Source organism: Hoplias malabaricus, chromosome 4, assembly GCF_029633855.1.
Source record: "Hoplias malabaricus isolate fHopMal1 chromosome 4, fHopMal1.hap1, whole genome shotgun sequence".
Classification (NCBI taxonomy): Eukaryota; Metazoa; Chordata; class Actinopteri; order Characiformes; family Erythrinidae; genus Hoplias; species Hoplias malabaricus.
In genome coordinates this window covers 40,463,943-40,479,178 of record NC_089803.1, presented here as the reverse complement: position 1 = coordinate 40,479,178, position 15,236 = coordinate 40,463,943, and the positions used below count along the sequence as shown (strand labels likewise).

General features: G+C 36.7%; 1 protein-coding gene across 2 annotated transcripts; it reads left to right on the top strand.

The window, feature by feature from the left end:
• Positions 1-14: 14 nt before the first annotated feature.
• On the top strand, positions 15-14,215 carry cmasa (cytidine monophosphate N-acetylneuraminic acid synthetase a). 2 transcript variants are annotated; one of them, XM_066669676.1, is made up of 9 exons: positions 15-372; positions 2,881-3,112; positions 3,220-3,362; positions 5,285-5,437; positions 5,758-5,888; positions 7,856-7,950; positions 8,057-8,225; positions 9,512-9,677; positions 11,798-14,215. In XM_066669676.1, exons 1-9 carry the CDS (start codon positions 186-188, stop codon positions 11,971-11,973), a joined length of 1,452 nt encoding a protein of 483 aa, XP_066525773.1. In that variant the 5' UTR covers positions 15-185; the 3' UTR covers positions 11,974-14,215. The 2 variants fall into 2 exon arrangements, with proteins under 2 accessions (XP_066525773.1, XP_066525772.1); XM_066669675.1 differs by having other exon boundaries at positions 16-372; positions 5,755-5,888.
• Positions 14,216-15,236: the final 1,021 nt, after the last annotated feature.

Here is a 15,236-nt window from a genome sequence, read left to right as displayed (position 1 = left end):
GTAACTGAAGTAATAGGGAACAACGTGAGATTCAGCCTGTAGCCACCATATTTTCAGTGTTATGGTGGGACGTGCCGATTTTCGAGACACTGTGAAAGTCTTCCTGTTATTAATTTCCGGTTATTTTCACTGACTAAACCTCGTGCGTTCGTCGCAGCAGAAACATACATTTTTTAGTTAACGACATGCCTTCGGGGAAAAGACCTGGTAGTAACAGGCACACACAGGAGCGTGTCGACCATAAACCGCGAGCCATACCCGTAAGAGTCTATGAAGAATGTATTCATGTGGATAAAATACCTCCTCAAAATCCTCACGATGCTCCAGTGAAAACGCAGAGGGACCGTCCTGTCAGTGGATCAATAAACGGAGGTAAGTTAACTGCTACCGGCGTTATCGGTAACGATTCTAATTTCCTTATTGTGCTCATTCGCTCATGGCGATGAGGACAGCTTCAGTTAGTTTATGAATGGCCAACTTAATAAGACAAGCTGGCTAAAGTTAGCCGATGTGTGTGTGGTGATATTATCTAGCACAATGATGGTGAAATATTTCAAAATCAACCACTAACAAAGTAAAATAAGAGCGCGGCTGAACCCACTAATCCCGTTGATAACACGGCGGCGTTGAGTTTGATTTGAGGCGGTTTGATCACTGATGTTCACAGATGAAGGAGGGATATGGACATTGTGTTTCCCACTTATAAAGCTCAGAAACTCAATATTCTTCCAATTCTTTCTCTTTTTTAATTATTATTGTTTTTAATCAACTTCTATAGATAATTTTGCATATCTTACATCCTTTTCCTTTCCTTCGACATCATGGCACGTCCTCTTACATCTAACACACCACGTGACCTATCGCACCAATCACAGCATATGTAGTAATAGCCACAGATTTATTTTTTAAACCGCTTATTTGAAAATGCATATAGTACTTTGTATCTAAGATTAATATTATTATTATTATTATTATTATTATTATTATTATTATTATTTTAAAACAATATATTTTTTCAATAAGTGTGATATATAAAGTTATATACACCAATCAACAATAACATTATGACCACCTCCTTGTTCCTACACTCACTGTCCACTCTCTCAGTTCCACTGCCCACAGGGACACTTCAGTTCTACAATTACACACTGTATTCTATCTGTTGCTCTTCATACTTTGCCCCCTCTCACCCGGTTCTTCAATGGTCACGACCACCACAGAGCAGGTATGATTTTGCTGGTGGATCATGTTAGTGTGTGTTGTGTTGGTACAAGTGGATCAGACTCTGCAGTTTTTTAACCCCTCAGTGTCACTGCTGGACTGAGAATAGCCCAACAACCAAAAATATCAAACAGACAGCATCCTGTGTCCACCAGTGGAGGACCAGAGGATGGTCATCACAAACTGTACAGCAAGAGATGAGCTACTGTCCCTTACTTTACATCTATAAGGTGGGCCAACAGGGTAGAGTCTAACAGAACGGACAGTGAGGGGACAGGGTTTAGAAACTCCAGCTGCACTGCTGTGGCTAATCCACTCACAACCCACATACACCCCACCACGTGTCACAGCAGTGCAGAAAAAGATCAACCACACAAATCATAGCTGCTCTGGTGGTCCTGAATTACAGGATGTAAAGGGGCAAACAAAGTAGGCAGAGCAACTGATGGACAGTATAACTGCAGAACAAGAAAGTTCTCCTGGGTGGTCAGTGCCCAGATATTTGTATTTGTTTTGTGAGAGCATGTGAAGAACAAAGTTTGTTTCCAGATATTCTCCTTGATCATATAAATTTGTTAAATCAACAGCACACTTGATTTAACATAGTTAAGTATTTATTAACCTAAGATATTAGATGATGACCTCAAATAATGCTGAACTGCCACAAGGTGAGTTATGAACCAACACATTCACAAACAGAATATCTACTTACTGTAATCAGATTTCATTCCATTTTTTGTTTTTATTCTAATATTCATTTTTTAAGCCCCTGTAAACTCTCACAATATGGCAATATGTTCACAATTCAATGTATGTTTGTAATAGGATGTTTAGGGAAGGGAGGTCTTGAATATACTCACCTAATGAGCAGATGTGGCAATCCATTGTCTAGAATTGAACAGTTACAGATGTTAATTGTTATTTAAAATGTGTCCTGACAGACGCTTCTTGGTTTAGGAGGATTAGAGAAGCAGTGGAAATGAAATCCTCAAGAGGATGTTTACTTTATATTTTACTTTTGTAGCCTTATAAAGTGAGCTGATGAGTTAAATATTGCCGCAGGCTATGATTTCTGTTGAATAATGTTCACTCTGGGTGTAGTCCGTGTGAACGGAGTCATTTGAATTGAGCCTTTTTTATAAGATTGTGCTGGACACAAGTTTTAATCTGGACATGCTGTTCTTCCTGATACTTAACTGTAACGTGAGGGTGGGCGTTTGCCTCGTCACTGTTCACGCAGCGTCTTTTCCAAACCCCTCTACCGTAAATACAGAATAACTCTGTCTACAAAAGTGTTGTGGAGGGGTGGGACATACAGGACAAATAGCACATGAAGCCGTGCGTACTGAATGTGAGCGAATATGTACGTTACACCTAAGCCCTTTTTAAATACAAATTTTAAACTATTCACAGCCATTTTACATCCATGTTTTATGCTTTTTAATGGTTTATTTATTCTCCCTAATTCCATTGTGCAGATGTTTAATTCTGTTAGTCGTGTTATAGCTACATTACGGTAAAACGCTGTGGTGACGCTGCATTGGTCTCGACGCTCCTTCCGTGGTGGTATCTGGGCTGATATTTTAGAAACCCTAGCGTGTCCTAACTACGCTTTAGATGATCCGGTAACTGAAGAGGCATTGTGTATTTCATCGGTAGGAGTGCGCGGGTCGCGTGTGAGAGAAATGGCTTCCGTTCGCAAACGGGACAAAGCTGCAGTGACCAACAGTCATTCGCCCAAACGGATGAGACTGGGCACACACAAAGCCGCGGTGGTCTTGGCGCGAGGAGGCAGTAAAGGAATTCATCTGAAAAACATCAAGCCGCTCGCCGGAGTGCCGCTCATCGGTTGGGTCCTGAGAGCTTCCATTGACTCTGGGATGTTTGACAGGTAACTTATGGAAACCTTTAATTACAGATGTATTAAGCAGAACGCCTCCTTAGAAAAGTGCTCCAAATGGCTTGAATTGTTACAGTGTGCCCTCCGTCTCTCAACAGTGTGTGGGTTTCCACAGACCACGATGATATAGAGAAAGTGGCGAAGGAATGGGGGGCTAAAGTTCACAGGAGGAGTCCTGAAGTTTCCAGTGACACTTCGAGCTCCCTGGAAACTCTACAAGAGTTCTCTAAGTGTCACCCAGGCAAGATACATTAACTCATTAAATCCTTCCATCGACCGCATTAACCCGTTGGGCTCATATTGAGGGAAGGCCGGTGTTACACCGAGTTCTGTGACCCTAGAGGGCGCCACGTCGTGTCCAGCACAGGGGGCACAGCTTTCTCACAGCTGCCGTCAGAATTTGTGACCTCACTGAATATAAATTACATAAATGTACTTAAACAGGAATGTTTATAAGGTGTGAGGAATTGTAACCCCCTCTACACCAAGGCTGTGAGGGGGCTCTCCCCTCTAGGGCCACAGAACTCGACGGTCACAGAATTCTGCAGAACCATAAATCCATGAGGAGCGGTTGGATGTGATCCAGCTCCTCCCTCAGTGTCTTTTCATTGGATTAGACTAAAACGGGCTCCTCCCAGTGCTAAACTCCCATGAAGAAGGAGCCAAATGTGGGCGGAGTTTGTTTCTGCAGTGATGTGGAAGCAAATCTGTCTTATCAGACTTTGAAATATTACCACCTTTGAATTTGTAGCACTGAATTTTTTTTTTGCACTGAAGTTATGCATCTGAATATAATTGCTCTTGAATAGAACTCGTGAATTTTCAAGAACACGTTTTCACTGTTATTATTGAAGGTTAATAAATTCAGATAAAAAAAATCAAGCTCAAAAAAATTCAAACAATATATTTCGAAGTTGCTCAAATTTGGTAGACGGAAATTGGATACCAAAATACAAGTTACAAAAAATTCAGAGTACACATCCGGGACACCAAGTATGAGCAATCGATTCATTACGATTTTCTCTTTCACCTTAAATGCTGCACTAGTTGCATTCTGTCACCGCAAATTTTTCATGGGTGCAACCCACACACTCAGCTCTACTGCTCATCCCACAAATGCATGTTCCTTACGGCACCATTGAAAAGGGAAATTAACAGGCTTTTCAACAGTATAAAATGTATCGCCAAGAAGCATTGTTACAGCAAATAAATTATCTACAAACAACAATTTCTATTTAAATATTTAAAATAATATTAGAAATAACCAGACATTGTTAATATACACACCGACATTCAGTGTTTAAACAAACACAACTTTATGAATTAAACTCTGCACTTTGGCAGGCATAACATATTCAAACATAAAGATTCTGTAGTTTCTATAAGGTACATTTAAAGGGGCCATGGTATGCAGTTTTTTTTGTGGTCTGCCTAAGTCCGAATGCATAAGATAAAAAAAGTTCTTATTAAAGAGTGCAGTTTCAGCAGTGTTGAGCCCAGAGTATAGCAACAATGTTGATGTTCTCCATATTACATTTCAGTGAAACATCACAGTGATTTTGCAGCTGTAATGTTTAGGTTAAAATACCATGTTGCTTTAAAGGAACAGATGCAAAAACCAGTCATTCTCCACGGGGCTGTTCAGAAAGGTTAATACCAGTGCTGTGGTGATATTTTGAACAAAATTCATTTGTCACAGAAATTTTATTAAGATGCCAGAGAAATTGGTACATTTGTGGAAAAATGATATAAAATGTCCCCTTTAACTCCATTAACTCCCACACATTCTGGCTCTTTTGACCATACGGGTTTCCTACACATCTATTTGTAGTGGGTTAGCCTCACTAAACATTTATTTGTTGTTGATCATCTGCTCTGTATTTATTTAATATGTTACTGATTTGAATTTGTGTTGTAACACCAGGGATCATGTCCATTCATCAAAAAGGCTTTTTTGATGACACATTTTTTAAAATGTTTTAAAAACACATTTTCCCAGTTGCAACACATCAGGTCTTCTTATAATTCACCACAATTTAGTGTACTGCCAGTGTATTTAAATGATGAGTTGTTTATTAAACACTGAATTCTGTATTCATTTGTCTAATCCTCCTTATCATGAATATTGTTCCATCATTGATCTGAGCCTGTTTTTTCCTGTAGAAGTGGACATTATTTGTAACATCCAAGCTACATCTCCATGCCTTCACCCAGAGCAACTGAAGGAGGCTGTGGAGATGATGACCCAGAAAGGCTATGACTCTGTTTTCTCAGTTGTCCGCAGACATCACTTCAGATGGCAAGAGATCAAGGAAGGTGTGTAAGCCTTTTGCACATCCACGTCAGGCAATTATTGTTTTACATTATTGAGCCTTTTTTAGTCAAGCTGAAATATTATGATGTCTTACTTAGCACATTATATGTTACCTTCCATTAAAATGTAATGACTTTTGATCACTTTTTAATCTGATGATTTATGCAGTTCCTATATTCCGTCCTCACACTGACATTAAATTCCATGTGCATTGAATTTATATTGCATTTAAGAACTTTAATCCAGTCAAATAAAACGGGATCTGCATGTTAGTCCTGTTAAAGTATATTCTGCATGTTAATTTCGGCTTTTTTATCAGAAGACACCAGTACCAAGCCTCTGAACCTGGACCCAACCAAGAGACCCCGCCGTCAAGATTGGGATGGAGAACTTTGTGAGAATGGCTCCTTTTATTTTGCTACCAAAGAACTTGTAAAAAAAGGATTATTGCAGGTGAGCTCAGATCAAATCTTTCACACCCAAAGCCAGCCTCACACTAATTGATCTCTCCATGTTTACACTGTCATAGACAAATTTCTAATGTCAGAATCAAATCACGTGGCTAAAGTTGCAGCATGCTCCCATCATCTCGATCATTTGGTGTAAAATGGTCAGGAGAACTGTCTTAATGGAGTCCTTGTCTCATGTTGAGTTTCCAGTAAATTCAGTCATGTTTAATTAGGGCTGGACAATAAATCAATATCAATATACCTGTATATCGCAATGTAAACTCTTTCAATAACAATGATATGATTTTTTTAAACCCATTTTTAATTTTTCAACATACATTATTTACAAAATCTGTCACTGACTGTTGGTCATTACAGGGCACTGTCATCAGTTAATTACACTCAAGTTTAAAGTTATTTTAAAAATATTAATATTGACAAAGCCAAGAGTTTTTTTTATGGTGGTGTCATGTTGCTTTCAGTTCTTGGCAGTTTTTTTTATTGTTCATATTGATATCAGAATTATATCATATTAACCAAAATTAAGAAATATATTGTGATTAAAAAAATTATATCGTCTAGCTCTCTGTTTAATATAACGTTTTTAGACTTTGCTCATGCAAATAGTGACCCAAATTAAAAACACTGCAAAAGATACATACCATCTATTATTACAATTAGCATTTTCTCCATGTGTGGATCTACAGTACAGTTGTACAACGCCCTGCACTTTCACAGCTCACTATGGACAAAGCAGCAGAATTATAAATGGAGGGCACCAAATTTGTGTCATATTTCAACAAACGTGAACCCTGCATGAATATTCTCTTTTAGAATTTGTTTACCTAGGATGTCTGTGGTGCAAAATTGTACATTGCATATGAATTCCATTAAAATAAATAGTGTGACTATGGCTTTATTGAGGTCAGGTACCAGTTTTGGATGATTAGTTCTGCTTCACAAACGCCATTCCAGATGAGCCTGTAGTTATATGTAGCTGCTCTAGAATGTTCAGTACTCTTAGATTAGTCGTGTGTGTGTGCAATTGAACACTTGTCACAAACTGATGCATCCTAACATACAGTAATTCCCTAATTAGAAGGGGTATTATGATTCTTTTAAAGTATCAGCATCACTGAATTGTTGGATAAGAATCTAAGTTACTAAACAAATTAAAGGAAAATATTGAAATTAATATAAAATACTTGTATATATGCTTGTTTTTGTACATATTTGAACGTGCTTCTTGGTACAGTACATCCACTGAGACCAGGGACATACTAAAAATCTATAACATATCAAATGTTTTAAGGACAAATCTTAGCAAAATTGGATTCACAGTTTTACAAATAACAAAAAAAACACGTGCTAAACCTAAAATGTTGTTTAACAATTATAGATTTTTTTCACTTAAACTGAGGATATTTCACACAGCTCACTTAAAGGCAACATGAATGATTCTGGAGAACTGCTGCTCCCTCTGGTTTGTTTATGTTCAACATCTCAGTCAATTAAGGTGAAATGGTATGTTTCAGGAGGGAAATAATGTTGTTTGTGAGTGGCTGAAGTTTAACTTGTCTGTAAGATTTTTTTGACCATTTGAATTACCATAAACTCATTTGTAACTCGAGATGTTTAGTTTTGTATCACTTTCAGTCTTTGTTTACTTTCATATAATTTGCAATCTCCCAATTTGTAGTCACCTCCACCAGGTCTCTTCATTGTCTAAACTGTTTTTCTGCTGTGAGCACAGAGAGACAGATAAAGCCAAGCTAATCGGACCAAGACTATTTGTGTTTTTTTTAGCCATTTACTGACATTGGGGCTTTGTAAGCAAATTAGAGCTGTTTCCAGTCCGCAAACAGATTATAGAGCTAGCAAATGGTGAGGAAACATCCTCAAAATTGTATTATTTTGATTAAATTGTGAAACGGCCACTTTGCTAAACCGTTTTCTTGTTTTCTTTTCTAGGGAGGAAAAATAGCCTACTTTGAAATGAAGCCAGAGCACAGTGTTGATATAGATATTGACATAGACTGGCCTGTAGCAGAACAAAGAGTTTTGAGGTAAGCTATGATAAGTAACTCTTACTACCTAACACATATTGACTGTTGGGTGAGCACATCCCTAAATGTCAACATACTGGGGTGTGTGTATGTGTATTTTCTCCAGGTTTGGTTACTTTGGCAAGGACAAGCTGGAGTTGAATCTGCTTTTGAGTAACGTGTCAGGCTGTTTGACAGATGGCCAAGTCTACATGTCTGCGGGTGGAGAGGAGATGGTGTCCATTAGCAGCATAGATTTGGCTGGTATCAGCATGTTAAAGAGAGAAAAGATAGAGGTGGGTGTGGAAGACGTTTATATGTTTTATGGTTTATCAAACATAGATCATTAAACATTGTTCATTTTAGGGTAAAACTGTAGTGGCAACAAGAATGCTGTGCACGTCTGACGTGTGCCTTTCTCTGTCTTTTTTTTTTCTTCTCCCCAAGATAAAAGACGAGTACAAAATCAGACGAGCATTAATTCTTCTTCAATTTTATTTCTTTTTCTTTTTCACATTTTTACCTAATAACATATTAGAATGTATTAATCTGCACACAAACTCTTGCTCTACATTTGATTTTTTTCATCTTGAACCTGCAGACCTGGGACTGGCAGATCTAATATTACCCACATCAGTCACCATACACCAAGAACAAATACACACACAAACACAAGTAATAATAAATAAAAGCTATCCCCAACATAAATAGTCCCCATACACCAGAGAACCATCCAAGGGCAAGTCGCTAGACTTGGGAGGCAGTCAGTGGCCATAGCCACAATATTGTAAATTAAATTAGGTCATATGAAGAGAATAATTTGTCTGGTATAAGATAAGAAAGAAAAAGAAAATGCAGCTTTAAGTTAGACTTATTCTGTTAACCTTATTAAAACCTAAGCTAGCTTTGAGAATTTCTCTTTCTATTTATTTATTTATAAATTTGTTGTAATGACACAAAAACTTAAGATCTCTAAAATTAGTCAGTAAAGTCCTCTATTCACAGCAGACCATTTTATGGTTTATTTTTAGTCCAGTAAAAATCCATCGTTTGAAATGATCACATTGATGATCACATGATGTGCATTCAGTCCTTTGATTGGCTAATTAAACAAATTATTTCTAAAAGATTTTTGTAAAGATAAATACCCTTTAAAACTGAAAAGTACAGCCCGTAAGGCAGAGGAGCAGTACTGACAGAAGGGGTAGGTAGTTCTGAAAACACACAAGCGAGTATATGGTTTTATTAGGTAAGCCAGTGAAAAAGGTATTATATCCTCATGCTTTTTTTTAATGAAAAGAAGTTCTCACTAACTTTAAAGAAAAGGTGTTGAAGAAGAAAAACCCTTGTTAGTCAGGGCACACTTTGGCACTCATGCTTGTTAAAGAGAATATATGGTCGCTGTCCAATTAAAACATGTATCTCTATTTTTGTGGAATTTTAGTTTACTTCATTATTTCTACACTGCAGCTGTTGTTTACAGTTCTATTAAAAAAAAAAACTATGTCTTGTCAAATCATTCATTTGATTTATTTACATACTATTATGCTGTGTGCTGATTTCTTGCATCTTGCACCTTCAGGTGATCTTTATAACATCTGATGAGGATCCAATCTCAGAGCAGCTTGCAACAAAACTTCAAGAGAAAACCAACTGTAAGTTAAGGCATTTGAAGGAAGGAAAGCAAAAAGATGTGGAGGCATTAATAAAAGAGAAGAATTTGGAGTGGAAAAATGTGGCTTACTTGGGTATGTGAATATTCTCATTCCAGTTTTCAGACTGTTCATCACTCTTTTTCACAAGGGGATTTCCACTGTATTGATTATTAGATTAAATATGAATTATAGTTTGTAGTAAGGAAAATATTTTTTTTATTGACAATTCTGTGAAATACTATTAGAGTGTTATATAAATGTCATGGTTTATCAGATATGGTCCTGGAGCACAGGAGTTCAGTAGAGTTGAGTGATTTCCTGCTTTTAACACACCTACTAATCGTGTTACATAGCTGATGACAAAAAGTAATTTTTACCACTGGAAGTTGCAAATATTATTAATGTGTGATTATATATTATTGTTTACATTTTTCCTTTAAAGTGCAAACCATTTAAGATGAAGAAACTGTTATGCTTTCATTGAATGAACACATTTTTGCTCTCAAATAAGTGTACGAATGTGTTCTCAATCTAGAGGATTTTAATTATTCATTCATTCATTCATTCCTTCATTATCTGTAACTGCTTATCCAGTTCAGGGTCGTGGTGGGTCCCGAGCCTACCTGGAATAGTTGGTCGCAAGGCAGGAACACACCCTTGAGGGGGTGCCAGTCCTTCACAGGGCAACACACACACACTCACACATTCACTCACGACACTTTTGAGTCACCAATCCGGAGCACCCGGAGGAAACCCACGTGGACACTGGGACAAAACACAAAACTTAACAGACAGTCACCCAGAGCGGGACTCGAACCTACAACCTCCAGGTCCCTTATTAATATGTGCATATGTTATTTATGAAATATTGCTGAATATTGTTAGCAGACATATGCCCAGCACGGTAATCCAGAAATAATCCAATGTTAACCCGGAGGAGTTGTATATGTGAATGCTACCACCCTCAACTTTATACACCTTAGTAAAGACGGGTGAAGTCCAAGTAATCATATGTGAGAAATGTTAACTTACTACTGCATGCACAACACAGGTGCAGAAAATCTCCAACTGTGTGCTGCATGTGTGATAGACCACTCCGGGACATCTCTGGACCCGATACTCTGGAGTTTCTCTAGAAATTCATGTGTGGAAAAACGCAATTAATTTTAGAAATATGTTATGTAGTGTTTAGGAGGTATCCTAGAATTTTTAGGTATAATGGCCATAATCAAATAAATTACCTTACATGCAAGTGATATCACAAGCATTCTCTCCCTATCAGTAAAGGTATTTGCCCCTTCAGTTAATCATATTAGCAGTGGTGAACAGTAAAGAAGTATATATAATTCATTACTGTACTTGAGTAGCTTTTTTTGGGTATCTGTACTTTACTGGATATTTTTTTTATTATAGAGAACATTTTTCTTGAACTTCACATTTTAAAGTCAAACATCTTACATTTAACTCCACTACTTTATGAGAAATCTGTCATTGCTTTTCTCTTAAGCTGCAAATAAAAATGCATATTTAAAAATGAAAGAAGCCCATAATAACACCAATCAGGTTACAGCACACACTTTGTTAAAAGTGGGTCAGCCTAGACAGAGCAATCCAGTTCAACGTCAATGCAGCTGCATAGAGTGCCAGTGGGAGTGCATATGTCGTAAGGATGGATTAAAATCCTAACTTGCCGCAGCACCCCTGGCATTTCCAACTTTTATGTGAATTTATACAAAGTCTTTCTGTGTTTTGGCCAGTTTATTTAAACCAAAACCAAACATTTATACAAACCAAAACAGCTTGTTTACAAAACATAATTTCACAGCAATTCTATTCTGCCTAATGGACAAAGTTTGCCTTCAGAGTTTTATGCATTATCATACTTTGAAGAGATATCAGTGTCAGACTAATTAATGACATTGTAATGCAATGTGAACCATGAGGGACTTTGAAATATTTTTGCCTAAAATGAATTGAGTCTTGTTGCAAAAATTGTAATAGGTCATTATAGTACATTGTATATAATTACATTAAAATTTTGTATTTTTACTCTAGTGAAAAATTAAACTGAGGACTTTTACTGGAGTAATATTTTACTTTGGGTATTTATACTTAAACCTAATATTCAGTGGTACAATAATCTTGTAATCTTAGTATTTCTTCACTTTATTACAGTGCACAGCCTGACAATATCTCTCTTTCTCTTTTTCTAGGAAATGATTTGTCTGATGTGGACTGTCTAAAAATGGCTCGTCTGAGTGCAGCACCCATGGAAGCCCTTGGCTTGGCACTAAATGCTGCTAAATTTGTGTGTAAGAGACCAGCAGGCCGTGGGGCTCTTAGGAATTTCATTGAGCATATTCTGCAGCAGATGGAGCATACCAAATGATTACTGAAGTAGGAACATCACTACACAGCTATGTTTTAATACTAATAATTATGGGACAAATTACTAGTTACTCTTAACACATCCAGAAACATACATGCCATGATAACTCTGGGTTCAACTTCCTGTTTAGATAGGCATGCCACACTGTACAAATAATATCCATTCAATAATCAATTGAACAAAAATACAACTGCAGTGCAATTTACTACAGTTATGACTGAAGACATGTAGAACCCGTTTTAAATAGAGTTTCTACAGTCGTTTACAAACTACATAAATATGGAGTTTTCCGTTGTAAATTCTTTTTGCCAGCTGTAATTTTCTGATAACGTACTGGATTTGTTCATACATAAGCCGTCCTGATAATTTCCTGAGTGTTCTACTAGGCCTTGTGCAGGTAGACTGGGGTTTCAAGTTCAGAAACTTGACCCCTCATATTAATGTTTTAAAATTTTCTCCCAATTTAATCAATTACAATGTAATCTCCCATCACATCCACCCATTAGATTGGGATCCCCTAGTGTCACACACACAATGTAACTGATCAAGGAGTGTATCTCTGCTGTCTGGAGGTACAGCTCCACGTGGGAGGTACAACCTAACTCTAGACCATAACCATAACTGCTTATTGGTCTCCAGCCTGTATGTCCCTCACACTTGCTGGTCTCCAGTCTACACAGATATATACTTGAACCTATCTGGGAGAATGAGGACAAGTATATTGTCGCTGTCCAATGGAAAAACATGGATTTTTAGTTTATTACTTAATTTCAACACAGCAGCTGTCCTTCAGATTGTGTGAAACATTCTTGCTGAAAGGACCAATAGAAATGCTTCAAATGCTATTTTTACAGTGACTGTGAAAGTTGAGAAGGGTTTGTTTTTAAATATATAATTCTCCTGTAAAGTTGGTATTTTGGAGATAAATGTTTTTTCATTGGATAGTAGCAATATGCTTCTTCTAATAGCACATGTAAATCTAACTACTAATACTTTTCAACCTGCTGCTACCACAGTGCCAATGGAGAGCTCAACAACTCAGAGGAAAACACTTAACTGCTCTCCCTGGTTAATTACCTGTAAATGCATGGTTACAAGTAGGTGATATTGGCTATAAACTATGCTCTGAGGATAAGTAGGTTAGAATTGTCCAGTGTTTGCGTAGACTCAATGGAGAATGTGAAAATATTGCACATGGTGTCCCACGGATACTGCTTTTGTAGAAGAGGGATATTTAATTTCTTTTCTGACCCATTTTACCTATTGCCCAATGAAACTATAATAGGTAAATCAAGAGCAATGACCAAACATATTATGTTAATGAATATCCGTATTAGTTATCTTTTACAAAGAAGTCATGTTGTCATATACTTTTACAGGTAAAATTCCCCCTGTGCTTAGGAATCTAATGAAGGTCTTATTTATTCACGTTTTCAAGCAGATGATTGTATTTCTTTAATTTAAATGTATATATTTTATCATAAGATCAAAACAGCATTTCAATTTCCTGATGTGTTGCTGTTCTCAGTCAGAATTGGAAAATATTCACTTCTCTGTGTAAACTAATACAAAAGACTCAAAATGACTTCACACAGGTTGGGAGTGATTGAGAATGCTAATTGTTAAGAGAAATATGGGGTTCTGATAGCAAAAATAAATATTTGTATTGTCATTATTGATTTCATATAACACTAAAAAACACTGTAAATAATGTGAACTCTGAAATTAATTTATAATAATTATTATTATTTTTCATTTTAAAAAACGCTTACACTAGAGGGCAGCCTTACACATCAAATCTGTGCCAATTTGCCATAACCGCTGTTAGGAATATGGAAGTCTGTTTCTGCCATTTGGAAAGAAAAATATGCAGCATTACATTTAAACAATTTCTGTTGTGGTGTGATGTAACATTTCATAGTAATGACTGAAAATATCATAATTATGAGACTTTTCTCATAAGTATGACTTTCTAATTCATAATGAGAGGTTTTCCTTCACTGTTATGATAATATCTCATAATAATGAGATGCTTATCTCATAATAATGACATACTGAGTTTTTATCATATGTGGTAGCAATATGCTTCCATACATTTGTAATTGAGTTCTTGGCATTTTATTTTATAAACACGCCTGGTTTAGTGCTGTGATTGTAGCTGTGTTGTTTTTTTTAAGGTCCTTGTGGACCTTAAAGGGAATAATATAAAACACATTTCTGGAAATCCTGTGTTTTTATGTAAAATGCAATAAAAAAAACAAGAATTTGTGATTTGTCCGTTTTTTGTGATTTGGAATGTGGATGAACTTTGATGGCATATGTGACTTCCATAAATGTGACCATACCGTTGATCTGAAGACATATTATTTTACCTTATACACATTATTATTCAGACCATATTACAACATATTGAATGCTGCCACAAACAAAACATCTTTTCCCAGGAAGTCAATGATCATTTCAGCAAGACAATGCCAGGCATTCTGCATATGTTACATCAAGGTGGCTTCATAAAGTCTTCTATGCAGTAAGAATGAGCACAAATCACACTTGCAGAACTGCAACCGTGAAAGATGATGTGACACAGTGGTAAACATGCTTCTGCCCAAACTTGGAGTGCATTGCGGGCATCAAATTAAATTGATTTGAATTGAAAAAAAAAGCAATCAAGTAAAGAATGAAAGTCTTTTATTTGTTCTTTTGTCAGTAAATTAAAGTTAAACAGAATTAACAATCCCAAAATTCTTGAATTTTATAAAATGCCAAACTTTTCCAAGAACAGGATTTTTGAAGAATAGATATTCATTCAAATGTAAAAGTACATATGTTCAAGTACTAATATTTGAAGTACAGCAAGCCAGGTTTTTCATATCTGCAGTCACAAATCTCCTAAACAGAACTCCGAAACAGAAAGGTTAAGCAGTTGTATGTATTTTTTTTTTACATTTTGACACAATGACTCATGTCTTCGTAAATAAGCATTTGACCTTTGTAGAGGTCTTTGACAGGTGGCATTTGAAACACCAGGTCGATCGTGACAGCACATGATGAGTTTGTGGTGGCAGTTCATCAGCCTCAATTAACTCCCTGTAAATTCCCTCATTTACATTTCCACTTATTCCCCTCACCCTGTGAGAGAGGCTGAACCCAATTAACTCTCTCTGCATCTGGCTTGCAGCATCATCTGCGCTCTGCTGACCTGCAGGAACTTGGATTTGTGAAGCAAAATGACCACTGAGCTCTCGTTTGCACACAAAGCTGAT

Coding starts and splice junctions, on each gene's coding strand:
- cmasa (XM_066669675.1), top strand. CDS start 186: ATGCCTTCGGGGAAAAGACCTGGTAGTAACAGGCACACACAGGAGCGT. Junction 3,363..5,284: donor GTTCTCTAAGTGTCACCCAG/GCAAGATACATT, acceptor TTTTTCCTGTAG/AAGTGGACATTATTTGTAAC. Junction 8,226..9,511: donor TAAAGAGAGAAAAGATAGAG/GTGGGTGTGGAA, acceptor TTGCACCTTCAG/GTGATCTTTATAACATCTGA.